We start from the raw sequence: 27,680 nt of genomic DNA, 5'->3' as shown, positions 1-27,680 counted from the left end.
AGTATCGTTTAATTTAATTTAATTTCATGCTTCTCTGATTCTGTGATTATACAAGCTGTGTTTACACAACAAAATGACTTTATATTCTATAGACGCATCTGAAATAGCTGAATTCATTGATTATAGCTGATGTTCAAAACCTTAACAATATATGCAGTGTTTTGTGTGCTGTTACATTATTCTGAGGCTTAAATGTCTTAACATTCAGGGCTCCCTTTAAAGAGACTGTGCTATTGTGTTTCTACACTGGCCAAACTGACTGTATTTAGCATCATGGGAGATAAATATGAACGTTTAATCATGTAACTATGCATCATTGGTAGAATTTGTAATTATTGCCTTTTTTGCTTTCTTAAATGTGTGCTGGTAAACACCTACGTGACTGTGCTAACTGCAGGATCATTTGATACACCCTGGGCTTCAGCAGCTGCTCCATCCTCATGATTCATTTAAAACAAGCAGGTCCCACTGCAGCAGAGTCACCATGGCTGCAGGAAGAGGAGAGGAGGAGCAAGAGAACAGAAGAGAGGAAGAGAGAAGGGGGAGGGCTGCATCTCATGCGGAAGAGAACAAGATGCCTTATTCCTAGACTAGAGTAGAGGACATACACAGAAACCTTGAGTCCTGCTCCAAACACTATGCATCTCATCATTCTTTTACTTTTCTGCCAAGGCGTGAATGCAGGTGAGGCATATATTTAGTATGTATGTGTTACTATTTGATACTACCTGTATCAAGATCATTATATCTTGTTTTGCCTTTAAATAATTATATGTATATCTCCTAATTCAATATATTGTAATCCAATATTAATAATTATCTAATATCTAAGTGTATTGAGATTTAGCTGTGTACCAGTTGTTTGATCTTTTGTTCGTAATGTTGTGACCTTGTGGCCTGATGAAAACCTTTACAGATCTTCTAATATTTCTCAATGTGCTTTGAGTATCTACTCTCTGTATCCGGAAAAGAGAAGTTGAGTTCTTGTTGCGTAGCCCATATGATGTGTAATTTACTTGAAACACAACATTTTAAGGCAAATTTCATCTTGGTATGTGATCCTTTGCTTGCTTTCCCAACAGCACATGGTCATCACAGGAAATAACTTAATTTCTCTGATGTTCAGCCACAATTGTTCTCACATTTCCTGATTATTATTTTTTTATTTATTATTTTAAGGATCCACCCCGTCCTCCAAGACTGGGGATGCTGGGAATGTACACATAGCTAAGTTATCCAAAGGTAAACTGACCTTTTCATGTTCTATTATTCTGCTGAGCTCCCCTCACAGCAGCTAAGCTAAATAAATAAGGTTAGCTTGAGCAATGATGTTTGACCCTATACTATGTCAAATATATCTTAATAATAATCTCTTGCTGAATGCAGTAGAAAACACTAATATTTTCAATCCCGAGGTGAAGGCCTTTAATGTAATTTTATTTTCTTTTTCCTCCAACACATAACATGGCTAGTGCTGGCTTTTGAATCTTTCTGTGTGTGAAATACAGTAATTACAAATATTCATGAAACATTTTCTGAGCATTTCTATGATTTTTAAGAATTGAAATCAAAGATGTCATGAGACAGATTATGTAAATTAGTTGTAATAGTAAAATAACTGCAACCTGAAATAAAAGAGAATGTATGTACAGTACTTTAGGAAAGTGACATATTTTTAAATGCGAAACAACTCATGGAACTATTTATTAACAAGCTCATTCACTCACTCAAATCCCCTAAATCTTATGCCAGTGTAGGTTTACATTTTATGTTGCATATTGTCACCCTATGGCAATGAACCATAACAATTTATTATTAATATATTATTACTTTTTTCTGTTAATGTAGTGTTCAAATGTATGTCATCATTTGTTCAGTAAACGCTACTGGAAATGGTGATAAATGCGCAAGGAAATTGTGTTAGAAATTCTGATTACGATATTGCTCTGCACAGGAGTGTTTTCTGATGTCCATTTCTTAATTCACAGATAAACTTTATGACACCATATATGTTGCAATCGAGAACCCTGAAACAAAGAACATTTCATGTGAATATAGTGACTCAAGCAAGTCACTTGTAAACAGCTACTGGGTATTGAAAGATGGAAACCGATCTCAAACAAGTGCTCCACAGAAGGTGCTTAACTATATGTAAGTATAAACAGTATGAATTTTCTTAGCAAACAGAGTTCTAAATGGTACCCCAAAAAAACATGATTTTGAATCATGGAACCCTTTGTTTGAGCAATTAACTTCTATTTCAAAAGGTTCTAAAGAACTAATGACAGATTGTTAAATGAGCATTTGTTTATATGGTTTAGTTTGCAGTTATTTATAATCAATCAATTAATAATTATTTTATATGGCACTGTGCAAAGGATATAGACACCTTGAAAAAACACAAACAAAACCCCTATTAGGATAAAAACAATATTATTACAGTAAGCTGTGAATGTGTTGGTTTAACCCTTTCCAAACCTCTCCTCATGGCAGTCCAGTGTGATTGTAGTCCAACACTTCCACTAACTCCGTGGAACCAAATATGGCTTGTGACTTGTAATTTCACATTCTCCGTTTCATAAATTACTTATTGTATACGATATAATATATACAAGATTAAGGTACCATTTGGAAGCTGGTGTCGTGTAATTTATGGAAATAAGACAACTAGTAAGGAATCTGCCTCAAACATATCATGTGCCCAAAATTAAAAAGCAGAAATATGAATATTATTCATTTTTACAAAGATGTCTCTCAGGATTATGATTGAGATTATGATGAGGTTTTAAGCAGCAATTTTTTTTTATTACAAGAAACATGTAATTTGTAACAGTTGATTTGGAAATGGAACTTTTTTTCATTTGTCTTAAAATATGTCTGTGGTTATACACCTTTTATGTATAAACCAGCCATCATTGAATTCCTGAGATTATTCTGAAACTAACAGGCGCTTACTTTCTGTAAACTACAATCTTCCTATCAAATATACTTCACTATATTTATCAATTACCCTATGACAATAAAATAAATGAACAATCCCAAGAGAATGGATTATGATCACGCAATACCTTATATAGACGCGTCCATTTGACGTCTCATTCAAGGTAATGGAGCACTGTTTTACACTATTTTTGTGTATTCCAAAAATTCATTTATTCCAAACCGTCAAATTAATAATCATTCAAATTTGGCCATTTTAATTGAGATAGAAATTAAAAAAATTTTTTTTCCTGCATTTATGTTTTGTATTTATTGTAATAATATATCACTTTATACATGCTCCATGTTTATTGAGAAAATAAATCATTTTAAATATATTATATCAGGTGTCTACATTTTTTGCAATACAATACTGTATTTTGTTAATATATCCATGCATAAATAAAATATAAAAAAATCATGTCAAACCACTCATGTGATACAAATGCGTCAGTCTATTTTACTAACTGTTAATTTACACAATTACTTGTAACATCACTACTTTATCATTACAGATTCAATGCCACATCAGTAGGAAATTATTCGTGTGTATTCACATTTTCAGAAGGAGAAGCCAAAGCTAACTTTGTTTTTAAAGGTATGTGGGCATAAATGTACACAACAAAACTAACAAAAATTAAGTAAATAAAAATATTCCATTAATGGGGACACATTCACCAGCTGTAAAACAGAATGAACTTATGAAGAAGTTCAAAATCAGTCTGTCCACACTGGCATTATTATTCTTATTTTAAGTGTAAAATATTGCAGTGCATCTGATACTTTGTATGGTTATGTTTTATTATAGTTCCTTCAATTAAAGAGCGTGATAAACCAATTGTGAGCTACATTGGTGACTCAGTGGTTCTAGAGTGCCTACTTAAGGAGGGATCAACCACCTGGCAATGGTATGCACTCAACGGCACTAAAAAGGTAAAGTACTTTAAGACTGAGACTGGGACACAGCACTTCATAAATGCAGTTTATCTGTTCATTGAAAGCTTAAGCAAATGTGATTTTTGAAAAATGCAATATTTCACAACATTTAAAACATTTAAACTGAATTTAGAATCTCAATTCTACGCACTGAACATTTGAGGGGCTCCCAAACAGCAAGGTTAATGTTGCAGAAGAAACATTTTTATAGAAACATGATTTAGGAAGTCTTAATAGTTCTAAAACATTTTTACTGGTTCTGCTTAACACCTATTTGCATTATTCAGAGCTTACTCAACGACACTGATGAACCAGACAAGTATAAGATCCAATCCGAAACCAACAAAACTAGCCTGACTGTGCTGGACCTGATTATGGAAGACTCCAGAAAATATGCCTGCAAAGCTCAGTTTGGTGTCGGCTCAACGGAGGCCTACGTGGAGCTGAAGGTTTTATCTTTCACTGAGCCCCTCAAGCCTTTCTTGGCCATAGCAGCTGAAGTGGTTATCCTGGTCACACTCATCCTCCTCTATGAGAGACAGAGCCACAGTCGGAAGAAAAACTCTGAAACAACTGGTAATGTGGAATAAATATTTTCAGCAGTCAGTTCCAGGACTGGCTCATAGTTCATTGATGCTGCTGTTTTAGCGGTTGTAAAATTTTACTGAAGAAACTGAATGTAAATGAAAACCAATAAACACATTCTTTACTCAACAACATCAAATAATTAAACATATCAAGATCAGCATGGACAACCCATGTGCGCTGATCACAGACGGAACAGGTTTGGAAGAAGGAAATATTTCAGTGTGTGTTCTTGGTTCACACATGAAATTGGGATATTTCATTAAATTTAGACAATGAAATACTGATATTATATATAAACTAAGTGAAATAAACAGCAGCAACAGCTGTTCATTCCGACCAGCCTTAAACAAACCATTGGTCAGTCCAAGCAAAGGAGGTGGGGCAATCGTCAAAACTGAAATAAGTTTGTAAAAATGGCTAAAAGATGAAGGCTCAGTGTATAACACAGAAATAAACATCAAGACTTACAAACGGTTTTGTCTCCTTTTACAGAAAATGGACCGCAGTGTGAACAGACAAATAAATTGTAAGTTGAACATTTTTTCACATAATCGTTAATTGTGAATCTGGTATTACAGCAATAACATGGGTTGTTTATCTTGACTTATAAATATTCATGTATCCCTATTTGTTTTAGGACACAGGATGACAACAATGGGGTGGATGGAGGAACCACCGCAAGACAGAGAAAATCTGAACAGTGAAAAACGTGCTGTGTATCATTTTAAAAGCCATTATACATTACCAGTGATAAAAATATTAATCCTCTTAGGTGCTAAACTTAGACAGCTGTTGCTTTCTGAATGTGTTTTATCAAGCACCCTAACTCTGCATGTTTGAATATATCTCACAGCAGTATCATATTTATTAGTAACATATAACCTGAATATCGTATAAATACTCCCCACAGTCTAACACCTGTACATGTGCTCATCTGCAGTGTTTGTCTAAATTGTTAAAATCTCCAGGTCTACTCCAGCTGTACCCTGACCTTCCACTCATGGGATGTTCATATTCAAGCACTTTTGAATACCTCATAAATATAAAATATTATAAAAGCAATACGGATGGGGTTAAGCTGAACTACCTTTGTGTGTGATTCAAATGTACAGCATTAAACTAAAGAAAATAACTGGTTTAAAAACACAAACAAACATAAAATTCAAGTATTTTCAAAATGTCATTATAGCTTGTTTTTCCAGGACGTTTTGTATTGTCAAGCAATGTTAACTGCTTAGTTACTACCACGACTGTGCCTCTAAAAAGATTTAATTTGCAATATTTGCTAATAGGAATAGTACTTCACTTTTTTTTTTGAGCTAAAGATAGTGAGTGATTAATAAACCAATTGAAGTGGCTGTATGGATCTGTGGTGTATAAATGGAGTATATCAATATTAATGAGTGCAAAAGAAAATCAATCTTTAAATTTCTTCAAGAGCAGATAGCAAACGACATGTCTGATATAAAAGCCTTGCATAAACGGCTTTCTATATGTTCCAATTTTGCAGAAAGTATGAGATATAAGTAATTATTCTACTGGGAATTAAAAATAAACAAATAAAAATTTACTTTAGTAAACTTTTGTTATTCAACTTCTTTACTGTGATTGATATATTTTCAGTTTCCTTTTTTTTTTGAAAAATGAAAGCTGTAACAGATAGTTGTATATTATATATTTATTGACCATTTATAGAAAACATTCTACCACCAGTTCATCCTTGAGTGTCTCTTGGCTTAATTGTGTGGCTTGTTTAGCAGAAACTGCACAAGAAGCCTCAGCACGCTGTCGTCCCAGCCGAGCACATCTCCCTCCGTGATACTGTCATAGAGACACATGCTCTCTGTGCCCCAGCACAGATTCTTACGGAGATTGTCGGGGGTGGAGAAAGAGCTCAGGGCCAATGTGTTGAGCTGGTAGCAAAAGAAAGAGAAGTACTGACCATCAGTGATGATAGCCTGGGACACAAATGGCCTGCTCACATCCTGCTCACTCCAGAACCCTGAAGAGACAAACATGATAGGTGAGGTCTGTGGTTAGTTAAGCCTCTCCTAAACTTAAGTTGAGAAATAATATTCTAATGGTAATGTGGCACCACATCTATGTCAAATCTAGAAGGTGCAAAAACACCAGGTGGAATATATGAACAAACTTGAATGGCAATAGGTACACATCCACCGTGTTTGTTTCTCTGGAGAAGGCTTCAGTCAGCGGGCAGTCACAAAACATGACACCAGCCAGTAGTTTTTACTGACAGAAACAGCCCTGACCCAACATCCTTAATATCAAAACCCACCCATTTCAAAACTCTTTAACTGCTTTAACTGGTATTAGTGCTTAGCACCCCCAGGTGACCAAAATGTGCACTGTTCAAGATCATATTTAGTTTTGTTGGCCATCTATTGGTGGATTTTGCCAATACCAGTAAATATATGGAACCTTAAAATGACCAACCAGATCATATATCAGCCCTAGTATAACTCACCCTGATACATGGCTTGTGCACCTGTCCATGCAAAAAGACTTGCGATTGCATTGGCTCTCAGAAATGTCTCAATGTGTTCAGGAAGGTTTTTCTTGATCAGTCTATCCCTGTAGAACTTAGCAGGAACCACATGGAACTGTGTGTGACCGTAGCAGCATGGATCTTCCAGTTTAGCTCCTATGGGGAGGGATTCAAAATAAATAAATACATTTACAGTGCAGTTTCTCTGCAGTTTGTTTGCCCCCTTTAGACACAGCATCACTGCTTCACTGAGAATTATCCATCACCAAAATCTTACACACTCTGTGGTGGTCCTGAACATTACAGAACAGGGGTTAACAATTTACACAAAGCAACAGGTGGACTACAGTCTGTAACTGTAGAACTACTAATTGCTCCTGTATGGACATTGGGGGTGAGCAAACAGACTGACTGTAGAAACATGGTGTATAACATACATACAAGAATGAATATTACTCCTACAGCCTGGACCCTTATAATTAATAACAATAACAATGCTGCCAAAAACTTTCCAAATCACTACATCTTAAATAACTCATATGCACAAAGATTTACAAACCTGTAAAGATGTTATTTTCATACTGTCTTCGGAACAATGGGAGGTGGTCAGGCTCAAATTGGATTACTGGGACTTCAGCAGATACATCTGCCTCAATTGGCACAAACTACAAGAAAACAAAACAGTTTCAACCTGAATGTACATTCGATGAGTTTACTGACCTTAAAACTGAAACCATCTTCTACATGTATAAGTAAGGACATGGCAACTGTACTGCCATGGACTTGAGTGAGAGAGAGACACAGACAGAACTGGAAGAAACTATCTGGAAATTTGGACCTCTGATAGTTGGTGTGGGATCCTTATCTGGCTGTGGGGTTTGTCATCAATTTGAAATCTCTGTGGTTCAACTCTTCCACTTCTGTGTCCTCTTGGAATAGTCCGCTCTCCATTCAGCCAATAAAAATTGACCTGGGGCTCAAAATCTGCAAAACAAACCAAGTAAGAAATGTGTCAGCATGTCAAACACACCATTTTAATTCAAGTTCTAAAAGCCAAATAATAGATACATTTATGTCCAAACTTGCCCAAATACAACTTCTTATTAATAAATTCAGCTAATTTACCATGCACCCATTGCTGAAAATGGTTTACAAAGTTTATAATGTACAGTCTGTGTAAAAAGGCAGACAGGCAGAACCAGCTGCACATGAGCCTAAGTTTTAAGGTCACCAGGTGAAATGACAAGTGTCAGCCAGGTGTCAAGCCCCCAGCACTGGGTCACGGCGCAGTGCAACTATACTCTCTTATTTGATGTGATGGAGCACCTTCCAATTCTTTTTGAATGAGTTTTAGAACTAATCTCCAAACGTCAGTACCTGACCTCACTACGGCTCTTGTGGCTGAGTGCAAACAAATCTTCTATAGAGCTATGCTACATCATATGATATAAAGCCTTTCCAGAAGACTAGAGACTGTATACAATCCATGTGAGGGCCTGTAAGGAAGAAAGTAACGGATCCCTAGAAACCTACCTAAGCTCGAGAGGCGAAGCACTGGGTTGTAAGTGGCCAAAGAATTAACAAGGCCGGCCACTATATTGGTCAAAAAGGGGTAAACCATCTGTTCCTGCCGTTTGTGAAGAAATGTCCTGCCTTTCTTCATATACCAGTTCTCCTGCAGGAGAGAGTTACACAGCGCTGATCTGAGTTCAGGCAGAGCAGAGTCCTCCATTGGTTGGGTCTCCGGGCCAGACTCGGGTCTAGAGGAGTATTTTTCTGGAAGTCCGGACAGGTACGCGGTTCTAGTGAAGTGCTGGTACCACCGATCCGCTCCTAGAGCGAAGGTCTGCGGGTAAACTACGTACTTCATCCTCTGAACGCGGCTAAGAGCGCGGATCTTGTCCTGAGGCTCGGCTGCACCCAGCTGCTCAAAGCTGTCCAGCAGGACGCGGCGCTTGGCCGACTTGCTCTTAGCCGTACGGGAGGGCAGGACCGGCGGGTACTGAGCCCCGGAGGAGACGCTCTCCTCATGGACATGTCTTCGGCAGGTCAGCCTCGGGGGCCGAGCAGAAACTGACCGCAGCAAGGACAACTTACCGCACACTGCCATATTTAACACGGGTTTACTTCACCACACACGAGCTCATATTAACACTCAGACTGAAACACTGCCCCCAGTGATTGGGAGGAGGAATAAAGCTACCGATATATCACAAAAAAATGAAATAATTAAACAAACAAATAAATAGAATATTGTAAACAAGATCATTTTGACCATAATTTAATTCAAAGGGTCCATCCTATTGGGATTCTATTGCTCCATTCAATAGGAAATTTTCACAGAATGAAGGCCAGCTGCTTGGTTCAGATGATGTGGTAATGGACAATAATAATGATAATACTTTTTTCAGGTATCCTACTATGCAGCCAAAGAAAATAACGTCTTATCTGGAGTAAGGAGAAAAAGAACTGGGCTAGTGCTCAGTGGTTCAAAGTCATTTTTTTCCAGATGAAAGTAAATTTTGCACTTCATTTGAAAATTAACTTCCTAGTCTAGAGGAAGGGTAGAGAGCCACAGAATCCAAAGTGTCTAAAGTCCAATGTGAAGTTCCCACAGACTGACATGTTTTGGGGTGCCATGTTATCTGCTGGTGTTGGTCCACTGTATTTTATCAAGTCCTAAGTCATTGCAGCCTCTATCAGGAAATTTTAGATACGTTCATGATTCCATCTGCTGACCAGCTTTATGGGGATGTCAATTTCCTTTTCAAGCAGGACTAAGTACATGCCCACAGTGCCAACCCAGTAAACAAGGAACGTCCCTGGACGTTCAAAATAGGTCTAAAAGTAGTCTGTCCGTCAAGGACATATTTTAAATGTCATTGAACGTCCAAAATCCATCTTAATAAGTGGTGACCAATTAATAACGTCAATGGACGTCCACAATACGTCTAATAGTCGTCTTTTCAAAGTCTGTGTTTGGACGTCTTTTCAACTTTCATTTTCAAACTTAAGAGAACGTTGATTAGACGGCAGTCATTACGTAATTTTACTGGGAAAACTTCTACCAGATTATTTGCTGACCTTGATATTACTGTGCTGGATTGGCCAGTCTACTCTCCGGACCTGAAACCCAAAGAAATTATATGGGATCAAGAGGAAGATAAGATTGTTTTAAATGTTTTAAATACTTTATATTCTTTATTATTATTATTATCTATATATATATTATTTTAACACTACTTTGCATTTACTACCCTCAGTAGTTGTGATACAGCAGATAGTTTTGTTTGTCTGTCAAAATATTGTATATCGTGAAAATGTCTTTTTATTTTTAATTATCGAGATGTGATTTTATCACCCACCCCTGTCTTGAAGATCTCATTTTATATGAGTGTAGTAAACTGAATGTTCACACGAGGCGCTGTTTGTTCTTCTCAGTCAGAACTGCGCATGTGTGAAATTTACAGCCTTAGAGGAGAAATTATGGCGAGAAGAATTTTACACAGCCGCTGTTTTCTGCCCTTCGTCCGCACTTTACCCCGCCCTGCTCTCTTGCTCCAGGTCTCTGGTTTACTGCAGATTTGTAAGGGTGCTATTCAGGTTAGAGAGTTAGCAGTTAATTGGGTCTTTAGTCGTCATTAGCCATATAGTGTCAGAGGCCGCTGTTCTCTGCTCCAGAAACTTTGGTCTGTTTATTTGTCTCTTTCTTTCTTCCTCAGAATCACAGCTTGTCCACACACAGTGATGAAGTGCGCCTGGCAGAGGAAGCCAGCAAGAAATATGGCAAACCAGCTCCGTCTATCTTCTCCAAAATTATTGATAAAAGTATTCCTGCAGATGTCATTTTTGAAGATGACAAGGTAATTAGGTTTGTTTGGTGTAGCTAACATACACTGCCTGGCCATAAATTAGTCTCAAACTCTACTATTCTACACTCACTGTCTATTCTCTCAGCTCCATTGACCATGGATACACTTTGTAGTTCTACAACTACTGAATGTAGTCCGTCTGTTTCTCTGCTTAATTTAGACTTTCTTCACTCTGTTTTCAAAGACAAGGAACACATTCATTCATTTTCATTCATTATCTGTAACCGCTTATCCAATTCAGGGTCCAGAACCTACCTGGAATCATTGGGCTCAAGGTGGGAATACACCCTGGAGGGGGCGCCAGTCCTTCACAGGGCAACACACATAGTCAGATCATTTTAGTGCTGCAGTGAAACTGACGTGGTGGTGGTGATGCATTACTTTATAATACTCTGATATGAGTTTATCAGACACAACAGTGCTGCTGGTGTTTTTATACATCTCACTTGTCACTGATGTACTCACAATAGTCCACCATCCAACATATCCTGTCAGCAATGCCCTGTGGACATTGTCCAGTGACCACTGATGAAGTACCAGAGGATAATCAGCTCTGCATCTACAAGGTGGATGTGGAGTGTAGAGTGAGTGGGTGCATTGTTTTAAAGCCCCAGCAGCACCGCTAGATCTAAATCACTTACACCAGCACAACACACAGTGTATATTCACTGAACAATCAGTGGGGATAAGAGAATGGACAGTCAGTGTAGAAACATGGAGGTGGTTTGTGTGTGTGTGTGTGTGTATTATCTGTCAGGTTATTTAAACTAGTTTTAAAGCACTAAAAGATGTTTCACACTGACAAAAGTTTTACATTCAGTTAAACAAATTTATGTAAACAAATGTCCGATGCGTTTACAGTATGAACTTGAACTAAGTTGAACTTACTCCCTTAGTGATGCAAGCTGCAGCAAAGTGCATTCCTCTGATACTGATTGCTGTAACATTTCTTTCAGTGTCTAGCATTCAGGGACATCAGTCCCAAGGCACCAGTGCATTTTCTGGTTATTCCAAGGACTCCTATCCCAAGGATCAGTGAATCGCATGATGACGATGCACTGGTTTGTCTTTGTTTTTCCCTTCATTATGCTGTATTATTTCACTGTGGGAATTATATTAATACCTTGAAGTTTTCCTCTGCAGCTCCTTGGACACCTTTTGGTGGTTGCTAAAAACCTGGCAAAGAAAGAGGGATTGAGTGAAGGTTTCAGGATCGGTATGTTTATGTATTTGCTTTTCTAATATATCTGTGTTTTCATATGCATTTTTTAATTATAAAATGTATTTTATTAATTTAGAGAATGTGTATTCCTTGCAGTGATCAATGATGGAAAAAACGGAGCTCAGTCGGTTTACCACCTACACCTCCATGTCCTTGGAGGACGACAGATGGGATGGCCTCCAGGATAAATGGACTGTTTATAAGTGTAAATCAAAGATTGTATTTTATTATCAGAGATGATTAAATCAGTTTAGCAAATACATTTATAATTGAATAACAAAATTGTGATGCAAACATAAACAACATTAACAGTTTTGGTAAATAGAACTGCTGGAAATTATAAAGTGCTTACAGCATTTTAGTTTTCAGTAAGTTCCAAGGTAAAGAACACCCAAGGAATATAAAGTTTTAATGATTACACAATTACACCTAAATGAATGAATGAATGAATAAGTAAATAATTATGTTTTCATCTGGTATCAAATCAATCAGTATCCCTCACATCAAACTGTTTGCATTCACAACATGACAGTTGCAGAGGTATTTGTGCCATGACCTTCATATGTTGTTACATGGATGGGGAAGAAATGCTGCTATGCAGTGTTGCTTTGAAAAGATTGTTTTCTGTTCTTCCGATGACTGCATGTTTTCACACTCTGCTAATATTTCTCAGTACCCAGTGATAATGGAGAGTGCTTTATATTTTTATTGACGTTTTTCAAATTGTATAGTAGATATATTAGAGCCAATTTCTGGAAGTGTTACTTAAGAAACTTTAATGCCTTCAGTACTCTAATTGGGAAATAAAATAAGCTAAACTTAAGACAAGTTCTGGCTTATATGTCATTTAGTCCATGACCTGCTCAGACGGATTTAAAATTAAATCGGTGGTGTGATCTGGTGACCTTGATAAAGAGGATCCAGACTACTATGTGACATTTCAAGTTGTGTTTATTGTAAGTGAACTTTCATCATTGTTTGCAAAACTGTCAGGTTCCTATCCAAAGAGCAGGATGTCACCTACCCTCATTTTGACCTGATCAGATAATCCATGACAGGAAACTTCTAAACCTTCCACATATACTGGAAACTAAGAATGGAAACCCTTGTAGGCAAAAATAAACTACAATGCAATTTAAAAATTACATATTGTATATATACTTGTTATTTTTTATGTAGCTTAACTCCAGCACCATTGTCTGCAATCTTATCAGCTCGAGACCGCTCTGCGTGGCACCCTTTTTATCATTTGTGAATGTACAACCTCCTCTTTCATGTAAATCTCTGTCTTACCCAACCCTCAACCACTGCACATAAAGAACATTTATTGGAAATATTGATTTATTTTTGCAATAAGATGATGTTTTCTATGATTAAATGTCCAGTTCATTCAGATTTCTGCTGCTGCATTCTCCATCCATAAAAAGAAATTGGGATGTTGTGCAAAATGTAAATAAAACAATATGATGATGTGCAAATCATTAGAACCCCATATTTAATTGATTAAAACACAAAAACAACAATTAAAAAGCTAAAACTGAGAAATTTTATTGTCAGATTTTGAATTTGATGCCATGTTGGTCGACAAATGACTGGTAAAGTTGTGTAATGCTACAAAAAAGAGGTTAACTGGCAACAGGTCAGTGAAATGATTGTATTTAAAAAGAGCATCTCAGAGAGTGTCTCAGAAGTAAATATATTATATATAAATTATCAATGAACATAGATCAATGCTACATCAGCAAAAGCAAGTTCAAACATACATATGCAAAAAAGAAGCCATATTTATTAATGATCCAGAAACGCTGCCATCTTCTCTGGGACGGAGATCCATCCATCCATTATCTGTAACCGCTTATCCAATTTAGGGTCGCGGGGGGTCCAGAGCCTACCTGGAATCATTGGGTGCAAGGCGGGAATACACCCTGGAGGGGACGCCAGTCCTTCACAGGGCAACACAGGCACATTCACTCACACACTCACACCTACGGACACTTTCGAGTCGCCAATCCACCTGCAACGTGTGTTTTTGGACTGTGGGAGGAAACCGGAGCACCCGGAGGAAACCCACGCGGACACGGGGAGAACACACCAACTCCTCACAGACAGTCACCCGGAGCGGGAATTGAACCCACAACCTCCAGGCCCCTGGAGCTGTGTGACTGCGACACTACCTGCTGCACCACCGTGCCGCCGGGACGGAGATCATTTAAGGTAAAAAGAGGCAAAGTGAAAAATTGTGCTGTGGTTCAACTAATGAAAACTTGAAATTCCTATTGGAAATCATGGCAGCTGCTTCCTCTAAAGAGTAGAGGGATTGTTGAGATTATTTTAAGCACACTGTTCAAACGCCAGTATCTGTGATGATATTAGGGGCATTGGAGCACATGGAGTGGGTGACTTTACAGAAGGGCACATCTGTAAAGGCACCGTTAATGCTGAATGATATAAGGGAGTCACAATCTGTTAAGCAGCTGAAAACCTGTATCAAGCAAATATGAGAAAACATACAGGTTTTGGAGCAACATGTTTCCATGCATCTTTTTCAGGTAAGGCCTTGCTTATTTTAGCAAGACAATGCCAAGCTGCACTCACTCTGCGCAAATTACAACAGCACTGTTTTGTAGTGAAAGATGGATGCTATATTAACTCAGAGTCACTGAAAACATTTGGAATATTATGAAATGGAATCTGCACATTTTTAGAGTGGCCTTTTATTGTAGTCATCTTAAGGCACACCTGTGCAATAATCATGCTGTCTAATCAGCATCTTGATAATGCCACACCTTGGAGGAGGATGGATTATCTCAGCAAAGGTGAAGTGCTCACTAACAGCTTTAGACAAATTTGTGAACAATATTTGAGAGAAGAATGCCTTTTATGTACATAGTGAAAGTCTTAGATCTTTGAGATCAGCTCATGAAAAATGGGAGCATGCAAATGTGAATTTGACTTTTTCGAATGAAAGTGAGTATTTAATAAACAGACAGGGCATCGTTCAAATGACATATACACTCTTAAAAATGATGGTTCTACAAGGGTTCTTAACGAAAGGAAATTGATTATTGGTTGCTTTGCATTTTGAAAGGGTTCTTCAGATCGATAGGGAATGTTCTATCGATGGTTCAGTGTCAAGCTTGTCACAATGGAAGAACCGTTTTCTAAAAGGTGACATATGCAACCATCTATAGCACATTCGCTATCAATCTGAAGGGAATTGCACAATGTAAAGGGCCCATTAATCATGCAAAGGTTCTTCAAGCTTTCAATGTTCTATATAGAACCATTTCCTTTAATGTAGAACCATCATCAAGCGTGCAGCCTAAACAACTTACACCTGTAACTGCTTATAACAGATGCCGTAAGATTCACGAACTGACCTTTTGCTTTGATCAGTGTTCAGTGGCTATATCGGGGTCTGATTGTGAATGTGGACCTTAGCCAATGTGCATTGCTTTAATTTGGTCATGGTCCACTATTAGCCAATCACGATGCAGGAGGTGCCTAAATACGAGTGGGGTAAAAAAAACAACTAACACCCGCATTCGGTGACTACCTGTGAGCGAAGGAAGGCCACGTGACACGGAGTGTTCGTCCCGAGCAGTGCTGTATGTTTGTAATAATCCCTGATCTTTGTTTCATCGTCTTCTTCACACATTAGAAGGCTGTACTGGAGTTAAGTGCACCGTTTATCTCTTCGTTACAGACAACTGGGAGTCCATAACAAGCCCAACAGAACCTGCATGTCAAGATAAAAAAAACATCTCCCTGTGAGTAACACATCTTCAGTGGGACTTGAATTATATTATCATTGCTGTTATCGCACGTGCGTAGAGTACCAGTACCTGCTCCTAATGAAAATTTCTTATATCTTTTAATCTGTTTGCAAAAGTGGAGACATCCCCTGTCTAATGATATATTTTGTTGAGTTTGTATGTCTTTTTACAGAGAAGCCAATTGTGCACATAAAAAAAATTATGGTTTATTTGAAATTTTTAAATATAATATGGTGCCTATGCAAAATTGACACAAAAGAAAAATGCCATATTTATGTTTGTGGCATGTAGAGGATGTTTTCACTGATGTTCACGTTTGATAACAAACCTCAGCATGTCATTTTACCAGAGATATCTATATAATTGCATACAACTGCTTTCTGTCTGTCTTCCTAATCACAAGACTTCTGGAAGAAGTACCCCTTTCCATGTAGTTATTCATTTAGCATTAATGTCATTTCAGTGAATATCAAATGTGTTATGACCGTAACCCTAGGTATGCAAATGTCATCTTGCTTTCAGTGCATGTGTGTCTTATAGGAACTTTCACCGTCTTGCGTCACAGACAAAAAGGTTGGGGTATCTAAGTAACCTAAGGGCACTATTTGTATAATATTTGAGTTTCTGAAATTTGAGATTGCTCACATGTGATATGGTCTGAGGCATAGTGTAGTTCACCCATTTTTTTGCATAATTGTGTGCAAAAGTTCATTTAAGTGTAGCCCTACATGTTGCCACACTAGTGTTGTAATTATGAACTTTGTCCTTTGCCCTATTTCATTGGTGATGCTGACGTGGGATAGAAACCCTTTAAGCTTTGAAATGGTGACTAAACGTGTTATAATAAATGACACTGTGCTATCTAAATTATAGCCAGATTCCATGTTACATACGTTAGTATAGATGCTGTACTTGTTGAATTTCATTAGCTGTAAATTACCCTAGGGGGCACCATTGCTTAGGAAATGCGTAGGTCAGTAAGGAAGGTGAGAGCCACATTTAACATGAACTTCTTTTTTTACAGTCTAATTACTTTAGACCTATTTTGTTCCCACTGAATGGTAATGGAATAAGCTAGATATAGGTGAAATGTACACTGACACTGAAACATACCGTACCGGCTACCAGCTGCTTTCATCACTCTTCCAATCCTAACAAGTCATTGGCACACTTAACAGACTTGTGTGTTGCAAGAACATGGTGACATAAAGGCTTCAAATAAATGGAGTTCAGAAAGCTAGTACTGGGGGCATAGGGAAACAACTATAACTGAGCTGTGTGTCTAGTCAACGTTGATAACAGATATTATTAACAGTCTTTTATAATTTATTAGTCAGTGTGTTAATCCATTTTTATTGCAGTTATTATAATCAAATCTGTTTTAAGAAGCTTGTGAGAACACCTAATATCTGTTAGTGACTCTGTGCAACTCAACAAATCCAAAGGAATTCACTCCATGGAAAATAATACTCAGAGGTAAGCATTAATTGTCTCACTCCAACATAACAACAGCTATACAAATAACATGGATTAGACGTCACGTGTTTGTCTCCAAGTAAGCATTGCTGTTTATGTTCTTTGTTCATCTCCTGCCAGTTTCCCAAAGGTCTCAAGCCCTTTGGAAGATACTCGGGTACTGCAGGGCTCCAAAGCACAGGTTAACGGCATCTGTTTGACGTCTTTAACTGACTGCAATAGCATGAACCGTATGGACAGCAAAGTACTTGAGATCTCCACTACGGATGATTCTGGGATTGACAGTCCAACCATAGATGCAGATGCTGAGCTTTCAGAAGAGGTCCAAGGTTTATCACTATCAGAGCTAAACCTTGAATGTGAAGATGCCTTTGCTGGGAGCTTTGAGGAAGCTGTGAAGGCGTCAGGTGGAGCTGGCAAGATCACAGGTAAGATTAAATCATTTCGGCAGGATGAATTACTGCCTTTATGTTTATTTTAAGGAATATTTTGGTCAATCATGCATAGTATGTGAATGGTTATGGAATCAAATGTGTGGTCTCTGGAATCAAATACAACATTTTGTAGGAAATTGTTTGGTACTCAAAATATGTAGAGTTTCAGGCTTCAGTCTCCGTCATTATGGGGTTTTTTTTAGTGATAAACATAAACCTGTTTGGTAAGATTAGAAATTCCACAGCTTTGAAAGTAACTTAACCCGGGTCATCCCTAATGTTAAGTCTTCCTGTTTTATTATTTAGTGTGCTTGTGTCAAATAGGCAGTGCAGTAGTTAGACCATGGGTGGATAGAGCACTCTTCTATTAACTTTGAAGTTTTATTTTGACTTACTTATCATTTATTTTGACTTACTAATCATTTATTTTGACTTACTAATCATGCCGGGTCTTTGTCCTCAATGCTGTCCTGGTTCAACAGTGGAAAAGTCTATCCCAGTTGTGGGTGACGTGTGCCTGGCTCCAGCAGAGCAATACTGGAGCACTGTTAGGGACAAGGCAGTGAGGCTGAGGATGGCTGAATCAGGCCCAGGCTCTGAGCCACCTTTCACCATCCATCAGATGTTTCAGGCCACAGTGGATATGTTTGGAGACCAAGCAGCTCTCCGGTGGAAGAAAGATGGAGCTTGGGTCACATTTACCTACAAAGAATACATGCAGCAATGCCGAACTGCAGCCAAGAGCTTTCTCAAGGTAATTAGAATAACATCAAATGTTTGGTTAGAAATCAGGATTTTAGAATTTTAAACCTAAAACGGACACTAGGGAAAATATTTGGGATTTTTGCTCCTCTGGCTCCCACTAGTGTAATTAATTTTTACAGTGCTGTGGTAAGTGTGTGTGCGTGCGTGTGTGGTACTGAGCCTGTGCATTTGTGTGCCATTTCTGTGATACTGAGCCCAGAGTAGTAATGACAGAAGCTCTATTCTCCTTAGATTTTGTGCAATTTCTGCAGTACTGAGCCCGGAGTAGTAATTACAGAGGCTCTATTCTCCTTAGATTACCACAGTGAATATGAAGCTGTAATGTTTGTATACCCGCCTTAGACAAAGATCGTTGTCAGGAGTTGGCGCAAAACACAGCTGCTTGGTTTTAACTAAAACGATTTGGTGGGATAATATAATCCCAGCCTCTCTTCACTGGTTGCTGAATGAAATTTAGAATTGGTTTTGGTTCTTACTTAAAAGGCTTTACATTGTCAGGTCCCTGTTAGGTTTCTTTTCAAGTACAAGATCACTGAGATCCACAAATTTAAGGCTGCTTTTTATTCCGAGAACTAAACTAAATGGAAAGGGAGACTGCTTTAAAATGTGTTGCAGGGCATTGTAAAGGGCGGACACAGCCTAAATGATAGGCCTCTCACTCATTACTTGCTTGTGTATTCATATGTGTCATTTTCCTTTTTGTTTCTGAAATAAAAAGGAGTCCTGCGACTTTTGACACACCCTGTATAAATTTACCAGTGTGAAAGCTCTTTGAATATGAAAACAGTTGTTCATACATATACTTGTATATTGTAATGAATGAATGAGAAGGGTGTTTTAAATGATATTGCTCCATAGACACCTTTATGGCACCTTGACAGTTTAGAAGCTGTAGTAGTTACTATGTAAATATTTAAATTAAATTAATTGAACAATGAGCCCGAAGTTCATGGGTTTTAATGTGATTGAGAAAGACACTGTACTGACCTCATCGGTAGTAAAATGAACCTGATAATATTAAGATTGTAGTGCTGTTGTTGTGCAAATTTAGACACCAAACTTTATTTATTTAATTTAAGGCAAAATGGTTGTTAATGTGTTAAGTGTCAGGAAAGGGGTCACAACAAAAGAAACATCCACTGGTGTTACTTGTAAAGGACAAAGTTAGATTATCGACTATAGATTATTTAAATAATCACAAATAAACACAAAATCACATTTAATGATGATGACGTCTTATCTCTGGAGTGGCCAGTTCATTGCTCTGAAAGCAACAAGATTTTCTTAGTTTGCATTTTTCATTGTTTTTTTCTATTTCCTTATGTAATATTCTCTTCTTATTGCCTACAAAATGTATAACTATTCTGACTGGAAATTAAATGAAAATATGATCTCTGATCTTTTTAGTGTGTTAGCTAGGCTAATAATATGTAAGACATGCATTACATTATGATTTCTATATAAACAGTACATTGGACTCTTCTTTGAACATTTATTGCACCGAGTGAGGGGAGTTCACAACTTAAACTCCAGTTTTACAGCACTTTAACATAAAATATATTTTATCTATATAGACTGCCTGTATATGAATGTTATCTATGTGTTAAATATTTAACAATGTGTCTTGACTCTCTGTATGTGTTTGTCCTTTATCTGTAGCTGGGGCTGGAGCGTTTCCATGGAGTTGGTATTCTAGGCTTTAATTCCCCTGAGTGGTTCATCGCAAATGTTGCCTGCATCATGGCAGGGTACTGCTTCTCAAAATAGTTTTCATATTTGATGCTATAGTGACGTGTGATCATGTTTAAAGGCATGAAATGCATTGTGTCATTTGTATACTAATGTAAGATGTGATCTATGTGCTTTAGAGGCCTTTCTACTGGAATCTACACTACCAACTCACCAGAAGCCTGCCAGCATGTCGCTCATAACAGTAAAGCCAATATTGTGGTGGTCGAAAACAACAAACAATTGGCAAAAATCCTCCAGGTAAAAAACAATTAACCATTGTTTAAATGGTGTGGTGTAGGGCTGCATGATACTGAAAAAAAACAGATATTGTAATATTGTTATTTCAATAATATTTTGATTTCTCCTGTCTGATTTCTCTCAATATTTCTCAGGATTTCCTTCACTTTCCCTTACCTACTCTGTTCAGGATGTAGATCAGTGTCTGGAGAACCTTTTTTTTTTTCTGGTATCAATGAGTCACAACATGATGGAGATATGCACGTTAGCACGTTCGCCTCCCAGCACTGGGATCTTGGGTTCAAGTCCCATCTGGGTGGAGTTTCCATGTTCTCCCCGTGTCTGCGTGGGTTTCCTCCGGGGTCTCCGGTTTCCTCCCACAGTCCAAAAACATGGAGGGTAGATGAATTGGCTTCCCTAATAACTGTCCTGGTTAATGAGTGTGTATGTGTGAGTGAATGTGTGTGAGCCCAGATATGGATTGGCGCTCTGTCCTGGGTGAAGTCCTAGTGCCCGATGCAGTCCTCCAGGTTGACGGTCATTTCTGGTTGAGAGTACGCTGTGCGCGTTTGGCTGCCGCTTCTCGCCAGTGTGTGTGTGTGAATTGAGCATTCTGAGCAGTGTAGATTGTAAAGCGTCCTTGGGTATCTAGAAAGGCGCTATATAAGTGTAACGATAACTACAGCCCTAGTGTGGTGTTACAGTTTAAAACCAGTGTGCAGCTCCTCTAATGTATGATTTTAGAAAGCAGGTTTCTGGTCTTTTATTTTTATTTAATGTGTCAGGTTTTAATTTTTTTCTGTATTGCATCATTAGATCCTTCAGACTTATCATTTAAATAATTCAAAACGTTATACTGTTGATCTGATTTATTAAAAAAAAAAAAAGCTGAACTGATGTAAAGTATTTAAAGAGCCAGGCAGCTGCATGACTCTAAGGAGATTTTAAGCTAAATAGCAGTAATGTCAACTATCTGCATCCATTTTGTCACCAGCTAAAAGAACATTATGTATAAACATGCATCTAAAATCTTCCAAGCAGTTGTACCTTCTACATTGGAGATGCATCTAAATCAATTTCTCTCTAGAAACTACTTTCATTGTGTAGGAGGTGAATATTCAAGTTAACAAAAGAACTGATGGTTAAAATTGCATTTTTTTGGTTGGAGTATTCCCTCAAAGCTGCTGTTATTTTAAATTAGGTCAGAGATCAGCTACCACACTTGAAGGCTATTGTTCAGTACAAGGGGGAACTGGAAAATAAACAACCAAACGTATATACGGTAAGCCTCTACATTTAATTACAGAGCTGGTCCAATGAATGTTTAATTTTACCTTTGGCTATACCTAAAAACTCACATTGACACATCATTACCTCAATAATGTACAGTATGTGTACTTCTTGACTTCAACCTTGCCAAACTTTGGCACAGTTGTAGACAAATCGTTTGAACTATTATCAGTGCAAACAAATCTCAATAATGTCTCAATACAGAGACATTTTATAAATGAGTATTGGAATACTCTACATTTATATCAGCGATGGCCCCCTCCAACTGAAGCTCAAATCTGTTTTTAAATGTGATCTGTTCTTGCAGTGGGCTGAGTTCATGAAGTTTGGTGAGGAGATTTCAGATGCCCAGCTGGATGAAGTGATTAACAGCCAAAAGGCAAATGAATGCTGTAGCCTTATCTACACCTCAGGAACCACAGGGAACCCAAAAGGAGTCATGCTCAGCCATGACAATGTGAGTTTCTCTGAGACCATGACATAAACAAGATTTTAATTAAAGGGTATTGAAATCTATTCCTTCTTTACACTGTTAATATTAACACAGAATGGGCAGATTAGATATGGCAAGTTGTTTCAATGCCATGATAAAAATATTCACTCAAGGTTAATCAATAAATAAATTTGAACTTTTTTTTACCATTCTTCTGACCAGATCACTTGGATCTCAAATGCAGGTGGTACTGTGGCTGGTGTAAACGTGGGAGAAGAAATTGTGGTCAACTACCTCCCCCTCAGTCATGTGGCAGCCCAGGTCTTTGACCTGTGGATTTCCATGAAGTTTGGTGGCATTACCTATTTTGCTGAACCAGACGCCCTGAAGGTTAGCATTACTTTGTTTATGAAGTAATGTGAGCAGTTTGTAAAGTAAACTGAAGGAGTGATAGAAGAACTGCTTTCCATTCTGTAAAGGACCATTTATTGGACAGATCTTAAAATGACCATTGATGTAAATGTCTGTGATTTAGTAAATTACCTTTTGTTTTGTCACTATTGGTTGTGATGGGCACTGTGCTCCTATAGGGTTCACTGGTCAATACTCTGAGAGAGGTGAGACCTACAGCGTTTCTGGGAGTTCCACGCGTTTGGGAAAAGATGCAAGAAGGGATGCAATCTGCTGGTGCAAAGTCTTCTGTAATGAAGAAGAAAATTGCTGATTGGGCCAAGGCCATAGGGCTTCAGACAAGCTACAACAGCATGAATAGGTATGATTAACTTTACCTCGTCTTGCAAATCTGCTTTCCAACCTACATCCAACATGTTGCCTTGCCATTATCTACCAATAATGCATTGGACGTTGCTAAAAAACTAGAGAATTTTATATTTTCCATGAAATGTGCAATTTAAATTGTTATTGTGCATATTTATAAGGGTACATAATATATATTTTTAACTTATTATAACAACAACAACAACAACAATAATAATAATTCATTTATTCATTGTCTGTAAAAGTTTATCCAGTTCAGGGTTGCGGTGGGACCGAAGCTTACCTGGAATAATAAAATTATTATTATTATTATTATTAGTAGTAATAGTAATATTTAAATCAGTTCTCATCTGTATGGCTAAATGCTCTTGTACTTTGATCTACAGTGATACATCTGTACCCTGGGGCTTCATGCTGGCTAATAATCTGGTGTTCAAGAGAGTGCGTGCCGCCCTGGGGCTGGACCGCTGTAAGGTTTGTTTCACAGGCGCTGCACCCATCACGAAGGACACACTGGAATATTTCATGAGCCTCAACATTCAACTGTATGAACTCTATGGTATGAGTGAAAGCACTGGACCTCACACCATGTCCTGGCCCAACAACTTTCACCTAATGAGGTTTGCTCCTGTTCTATTTCCGGAGGTTCAGTACTTTTTTTTTTTTTTAGATTCAAATATAAATGCTCAGGTACTACTTGTCTGTTTAAATAATTCTGGACAAGATCTTGACAAAAATAGCCAATCCTGATTAATAACATTGACTTACATAGACATTAATAAATACTAAAACCAGCATATAAATATTTTCAGGATAACCACAAGTAACCTAATATCTACGTGACACTGTTTTTCTGACATTAGGTTTTGTCATGACACGTTTTCTATGTGAAACCACATAGACTTTGTAGCTCAGTATGTGTTACAATGACACAACACTGATAATAGCACTGCCAAACCATGCTGTTTGAACAGAAGTCAGGATTTTCAGAGGCTGTAAATAAAGTGAATTTAATTTACGTAATTATAATATTTAAGGCATGTTATCTCAATTTTGTAACACTGTGACATACACGAAGATGCAAAATCTGTGATTATCGCCTGACACAGGTTTTAAGTCGTTCTTTTCTCACCGTTAGTCATCATGATGAGCTTAAATATGTGTCATTTATTCATATGAACACTGCCTTTTAGTAAAATTACTATCAAAAATCATAGGCACTAGACACAATGGTAGACTCACCATTGATTCTAAATGTGTATTCATATTCCAATATTATTCCACAGCTGTGGTAAGGTAATACCAGGCTGCAGAACAAAGCTTGACAAGCCAGATGCAGATGGAAATGGGGAAGTTTGCTTCTGGGGACGAAATGTCTTCATGGGCTACCTAAACATGCCGGATAAGACAGAGGAGGCTCTAGATTCAGACGGCTGGCTGCACTCCGGAGACCTGGGAAAGCACGACCAAAATGGCTTCCTGTACATTACAGGCCGGATAAAAGGTATATGTGTAGATTTTAGCCTAAGAAGCACACTAAACTTTGTAAGGAGAATTTACTAGAATGACAAGGAGACCATTAATAATACTGAAAGCAGTTTGGTTAGGGTCAGGTTTAGGACTGTTATTTCAGCACATTTTAACATGTGCATCCAGATAGCTGTAGGCTCCATTATTATATTATGGCCTCTTTTAACATAGATTTAAAATATTTATGCTAAATTATATCTGATTTTAATTGAAAGAGAAAATCTTTTATGGTTTCAAAACAAAAATATTTTATATGTATTTTACAGAGCTGATTATCACTGCTGGAGGCGAGAACATCCCACCAGTCCTTATTGAGGATGCAGTCAAAGAAGAAGTGTCCATAATTAGTAATATCATGTTAGTGGGAGACAAAAGGAAATTCCTCTCCATGCTTCTCACACTGAAAGTAAGACTATTCATATTTATTCATCCTATTCAGCCCTTACTTTTAAAAAATAAGGCTATGGAAAGGGTTCTTGTGAGCAATAAAATATTATAGAATTGTACATGTGTTCCAACAAAATATTATCTTGTATATTTGATTGCACTAGTGATAACAGTAACAAACAAAAAACAAAATAAAACAAAAATATTCAAGGCAAATTTGGACCTGGGGCAGCAGGTAAGTGTTGCAGTCACACAGCTCCAGGGGCCTGGAGGTTGTGGGTTTGATTCGCGCCCTGGGTGACTGTCTGTGAGGAGTTTGGTGTGTCCTCCAGGTGCTCAGGTTTCCTCCCACAGTCCAAAAACAAACATTGGTAGGTGGATTGGCGACTCAAAAAAGTGTCCGTGTGTGTGTGTGTGTGTTGCCCTGTGAAGGACTGGCGCCCCCTCCAGGGTGTATTCTCACCTTGCGCCCAATGATTCCAGGTAGGCTCTGGACCCACCGTGACCCTGAAATGTATAAGCGTATCTGGACCTTTTAGGGATAAGATGCGGGACCTTTTAGGGATAACATTTTTCAGTTGTAAAATTTAAAAACGTCTTGAATTCCTCAGTGTAAAGTTGATGAGAACGGAGAACCCACAGATGAGCTAAGTCCACTGGCTGTGGACTTCTGTCAAAAACATGGAGTCGCCGCCAGCAAAGTGTCTGAAATCATCAACAACAAAGAGCCAGCCATTTATAAAGCCATTCAGGACGGAGTAGACAAAATCAATGCCAAAGCTACATCAAATGCTCAGAGGGTTCAGAAGTGGACCATTTTGCCACGGGACTTCTCAATATCTGGAGGGGAGCTTGGTAAGGTTTTATTTGAATTATTCCATTGTATTATTTTATAATCAAGGATATGGCTTAGATTGTTGGTATTGAAAAACTGATGTACATTTTAATTTTAACTTATATTGTATCTTCATTTTACGGTCCTAATTAGAATGGGCTTCTTTCCAGAAATGATTGTTGTGTGAACAATTCTTATCACAAATGCCCCCATGGTTATCTAAGGGGGGTGTACATGCAAACTACAAGTGAGAGTGTTAACACCGTTTCATCAACAGCCAGTCTGTTGTTTTGAGAACCCTTGCAGCTTCTTTGTTTATATAAATATAATTCGTTTTATATTTTCTTTTTCTATTATTGTTTGACCAGGTCCCACTATGAAGCTCAAGAGGCCTGTTGTCGCAAAAATGTACAAAGAAGAAATTGACAAAATTTATGAGGAATAATGGACTTTAACCTGTGAATGTGGACAAAACTGGACAAAACACCCCCCCCCCCACTCCAGTTACCTTTATCTTGTTCAGAAATGTATCAAGTTTCTTCACTCCAACTCACATACAGCTAACCAGACTGTGTCTCTGTTTCAGCTGTCAGTGTGTGTACATAGCACTTTCAGATGATCTCTGCACTTTTTATACATAAGAGGCTCAAACATAGCCAAAACTAGTACCTTAAACTTTTGACATTTGTGTTAGCTCTGCTGAATCTGTCGGGCAGTTTCGCTCATTGAAATACTGGTACAAGATTCTTGGATAATGTCTGATAAGTTGACACTATTGTCTATTCATTAAACCATTACTCTACCAATGTTTGACAATAAAGGTGTAGGTTTAATTAATTCAAAGACAGCTACTTAATGCTTTATTAGTATTTTGTAAATAAATTGTTTGTGCATGATTAGTAAATTATGTTTTGGGGATATTATATACAGTTACAGTGTACAAGTTCAGCACAACAGACAATAAGAAATCAGCCTTGGGAGTGATTGTTTTTCTCTGGTCATAGTTCAAAAACCAAACTGCTATTCATAATCCATGCTTAATATAATGTGCAGCTCAAGCCATGTTAGGATATTGCTAGAGGAAATGTAAAATCAATTGTTCATCTGTTTTTCAAAATAATGCACATTTAAGTTTGTATTGGAAAGCCATTATATGAACTATTTTTTTAGAATAAAATATTATAATTCAATCAAAATATTTCAGATAGGCACAATATATATGAAAGTATTCTTTTTGATTAATTTGTTATTATATTTATCACTAAATTAATAATGAGGAGCAGCATGGTGGTGTAACAGGTAGTGCTGCTGTTACACAACCCCAGGGCCCTGGAGCTGTGGTTTGAGCCCTGCTACTCTAAGGTGTCCATAGGTATGTGTGAGTGTGTATTGCCTTGTGATGGACTGATGTTGAGATGGTTTTGTTTATTGTCTATGTCACAATAAATTAAATTATATTTTCAGGATTAAACATTACATTAAAACCTGCATTATACCACAGTCTTCGGCTTGAGTTGTTAAAGTTTTGCTGCTGAACCAGTTTCAGATACACTATTCTTCTATAATACATTCTTTGTTCACTTACAATTGCTGAAGAATAGTCTCTTTTGGGTTTCACATGTCACTTACATTCAGATAAAACCTATTCGTCTCATATTACAGTAATTCAGTATACAGCAGTGTTAGAGCAAAACGTCCTTTCAGAAAATCCAACACTGAAATACCTGCATCTGCTTGAAGGAGGGGAAAACACACCAACATTCACCTTTGAGCTCTGAAAGCTAAGATAAAGAATGGCCTTAAGGTAAATTGCTGAGGTGTGAGAACAAGTGTGTGAAAGTTTAAAGCATAAAATAAATGTATCACATTTACACAGCATCAGAATGAAATATGGATTTTTGGCTGA

At 37.7% G+C, this 27,680-nt stretch overlaps 4 protein-coding genes across 6 annotated transcripts; 3 read left to right on the top strand and 1 right to left on the bottom strand.

Annotated features, from left to right (window-relative positions):
* Nucleotides 1–544: 544 nt before the first annotated feature.
* On the top strand, nt 545–5,555 carry LOC136678715 (embigin-like). The gene is made up of 8 exons (XM_066656824.1): nt 545–684; nt 1,180–1,242; nt 1,989–2,151; nt 3,495–3,577; nt 3,788–3,912; nt 4,203–4,491; nt 4,996–5,029; nt 5,141–5,555. Exons 1-8 carry the CDS (start codon nt 639–641, stop codon nt 5,205–5,207), a joined length of 870 nt encoding a protein of 289 aa, XP_066512921.1. The 5' UTR covers nt 545–638; the 3' UTR covers nt 5,208–5,555.
* Nucleotides 5,556–6,161: 606 nt separating this feature from the next.
* Nucleotides 6,162–9,170, bottom strand: LOC136678714 (large ribosomal subunit protein mL65-like). Its single transcript, XM_066656822.1, has 5 exons — nt 8,543–9,170; nt 7,848–7,993; nt 7,569–7,674; nt 6,989–7,165; nt 6,162–6,505 (listed from the first exon to the last, which is right to left on the bottom strand). Exons 1-5 carry the CDS (start codon nt 9,117–9,119, stop codon nt 6,240–6,242), a joined length of 1,272 nt encoding a protein of 423 aa, XP_066512919.1. The 5' UTR covers nt 9,120–9,170; the 3' UTR covers nt 6,162–6,239.
* A 1,267-nt stretch (nt 9,171–10,437) lies between these two features.
* On the top strand, nt 10,438–13,618 carry LOC136678716 (uncharacterized HIT-like protein Synpcc7942_1390). 2 transcript variants are annotated; one of them, XM_066656826.1, is made up of 5 exons: nt 10,438–10,573; nt 10,732–10,872; nt 11,838–11,942; nt 12,025–12,097; nt 12,200–13,618. In XM_066656826.1, exons 1-5 carry the CDS (start codon nt 10,463–10,465, stop codon nt 12,289–12,291), a joined length of 522 nt encoding a protein of 173 aa, XP_066512923.1. In that variant the 5' UTR covers nt 10,438–10,462; the 3' UTR covers nt 12,292–13,618. The 2 variants fall into 2 exon arrangements, with proteins under 2 accessions (XP_066512923.1, XP_066512922.1); XM_066656825.1 differs by having other exon boundaries at nt 10,438–10,612.
* Nucleotides 13,619–14,937: 1,319 nt separating this feature from the next.
* On the top strand, nt 14,938–27,257 carry LOC136678390 (long-chain-fatty-acid--CoA ligase ACSBG2-like). 2 transcript variants are annotated; one of them, XR_010796480.1, is made up of 18 exons: nt 14,938–15,070; nt 15,500–15,711; nt 15,810–15,873; nt 17,241–17,355; nt 17,476–17,783; nt 18,272–18,543; nt 20,214–20,302; nt 20,423–20,543; nt 21,724–21,804; nt 22,120–22,269; nt 22,468–22,635; nt 22,836–23,017; nt 23,409–23,642; nt 24,309–24,526; nt 24,819–24,958; nt 25,551–25,794; nt 26,143–26,909; nt 27,052–27,257. XR_010796480.1 is itself a non-coding variant. In XM_066656442.1 (17 exons), exons 4-17 carry the CDS (start codon nt 17,336–17,338, stop codon nt 26,217–26,219), a joined length of 2,304 nt encoding a protein of 767 aa, XP_066512539.1. In that variant the 5' UTR covers nt 14,938–15,070; nt 15,500–15,711; nt 15,810–15,873; nt 17,241–17,335; the 3' UTR covers nt 26,220–27,257. The 2 variants fall into 2 exon arrangements, 1 of the variants encoding a protein (XP_066512539.1); XM_066656442.1 differs by having other exon boundaries at nt 26,143–27,257.
* The last annotated feature ends 423 nt before the right edge of the window (nt 27,258–27,680 follow it).

This window comes from Hoplias malabaricus, chromosome Y (genome assembly GCF_029633855.1).
Source record: "Hoplias malabaricus isolate fHopMal1 chromosome Y, fHopMal1.hap1, whole genome shotgun sequence".
Lineage (NCBI taxonomy): Eukaryota > Metazoa > Chordata > Actinopteri > Characiformes > Erythrinidae > Hoplias > Hoplias malabaricus.
This window is presented reverse-complemented; position numbering and strand designations above follow the sequence as displayed.

Coding starts and splice junctions, on each gene's coding strand:
- LOC136678715 (XM_066656824.1), top strand. CDS start 639: ATGCATCTCATCATTCTTTTACTTTTCTGCCAAGGCGTGAATGCAG. Junction 3,578..3,787: donor AGCTAACTTTGTTTTTAAAG/GTATGTGGGCAT, acceptor GTTTTATTATAG/TTCCTTCAATTAAAGAGCGT. Junction 4,492..4,995: donor GAAAAACTCTGAAACAACTG/GTAATGTGGAAT, acceptor CTCCTTTTACAG/AAAATGGACCGCAGTGTGAA.
- LOC136678714 (XM_066656822.1), bottom strand. CDS start 9,119: ATGGCAGTGTGCGGTAAGTTGTCCTTGCTGCGGTCAGTTTCTGCTCGG. Junction 7,994..8,542: donor GCTTCGCCTCTCGAGCTTAG/GTAGGTTTCTAG, acceptor TTTGTTTTGCAG/ATTTTGAGCCCCAGGTCAAT. Junction 7,166..7,568: donor TGAAAATAACATCTTTACAG/GTTTGTAAATCT, acceptor CCCTCCCCATAG/GAGCTAAACTGGAAGATCCA.
- LOC136678716 (XM_066656825.1), top strand. CDS start 10,463: ATGTGTGAAATTTACAGCCTTAGAGGAGAAATTATGGCGAGAAGAATT. Junction 11,943..12,024: donor CGCATGATGACGATGCACTG/GTTTGTCTTTGT, acceptor TTTCCTCTGCAG/CTCCTTGGACACCTTTTGGT. Junction 12,098..12,199: donor GAGTGAAGGTTTCAGGATCG/GTATGTTTATGT, acceptor TATTCCTTGCAG/TGATCAATGATGGAAAAAAC.
- LOC136678390 (XM_066656442.1), top strand. CDS start 17,336: ATGGAAAATAATACTCAGAG. Junction 20,303..20,422: donor GTTGCCTGCATCATGGCAGG/GTACTGCTTCTC, acceptor TATGTGCTTTAG/AGGCCTTTCTACTGGAATCT. Junction 23,018..23,408: donor AGCTACAACAGCATGAATAG/GTATGATTAACT, acceptor TTTGATCTACAG/TGATACATCTGTACCCTGGG.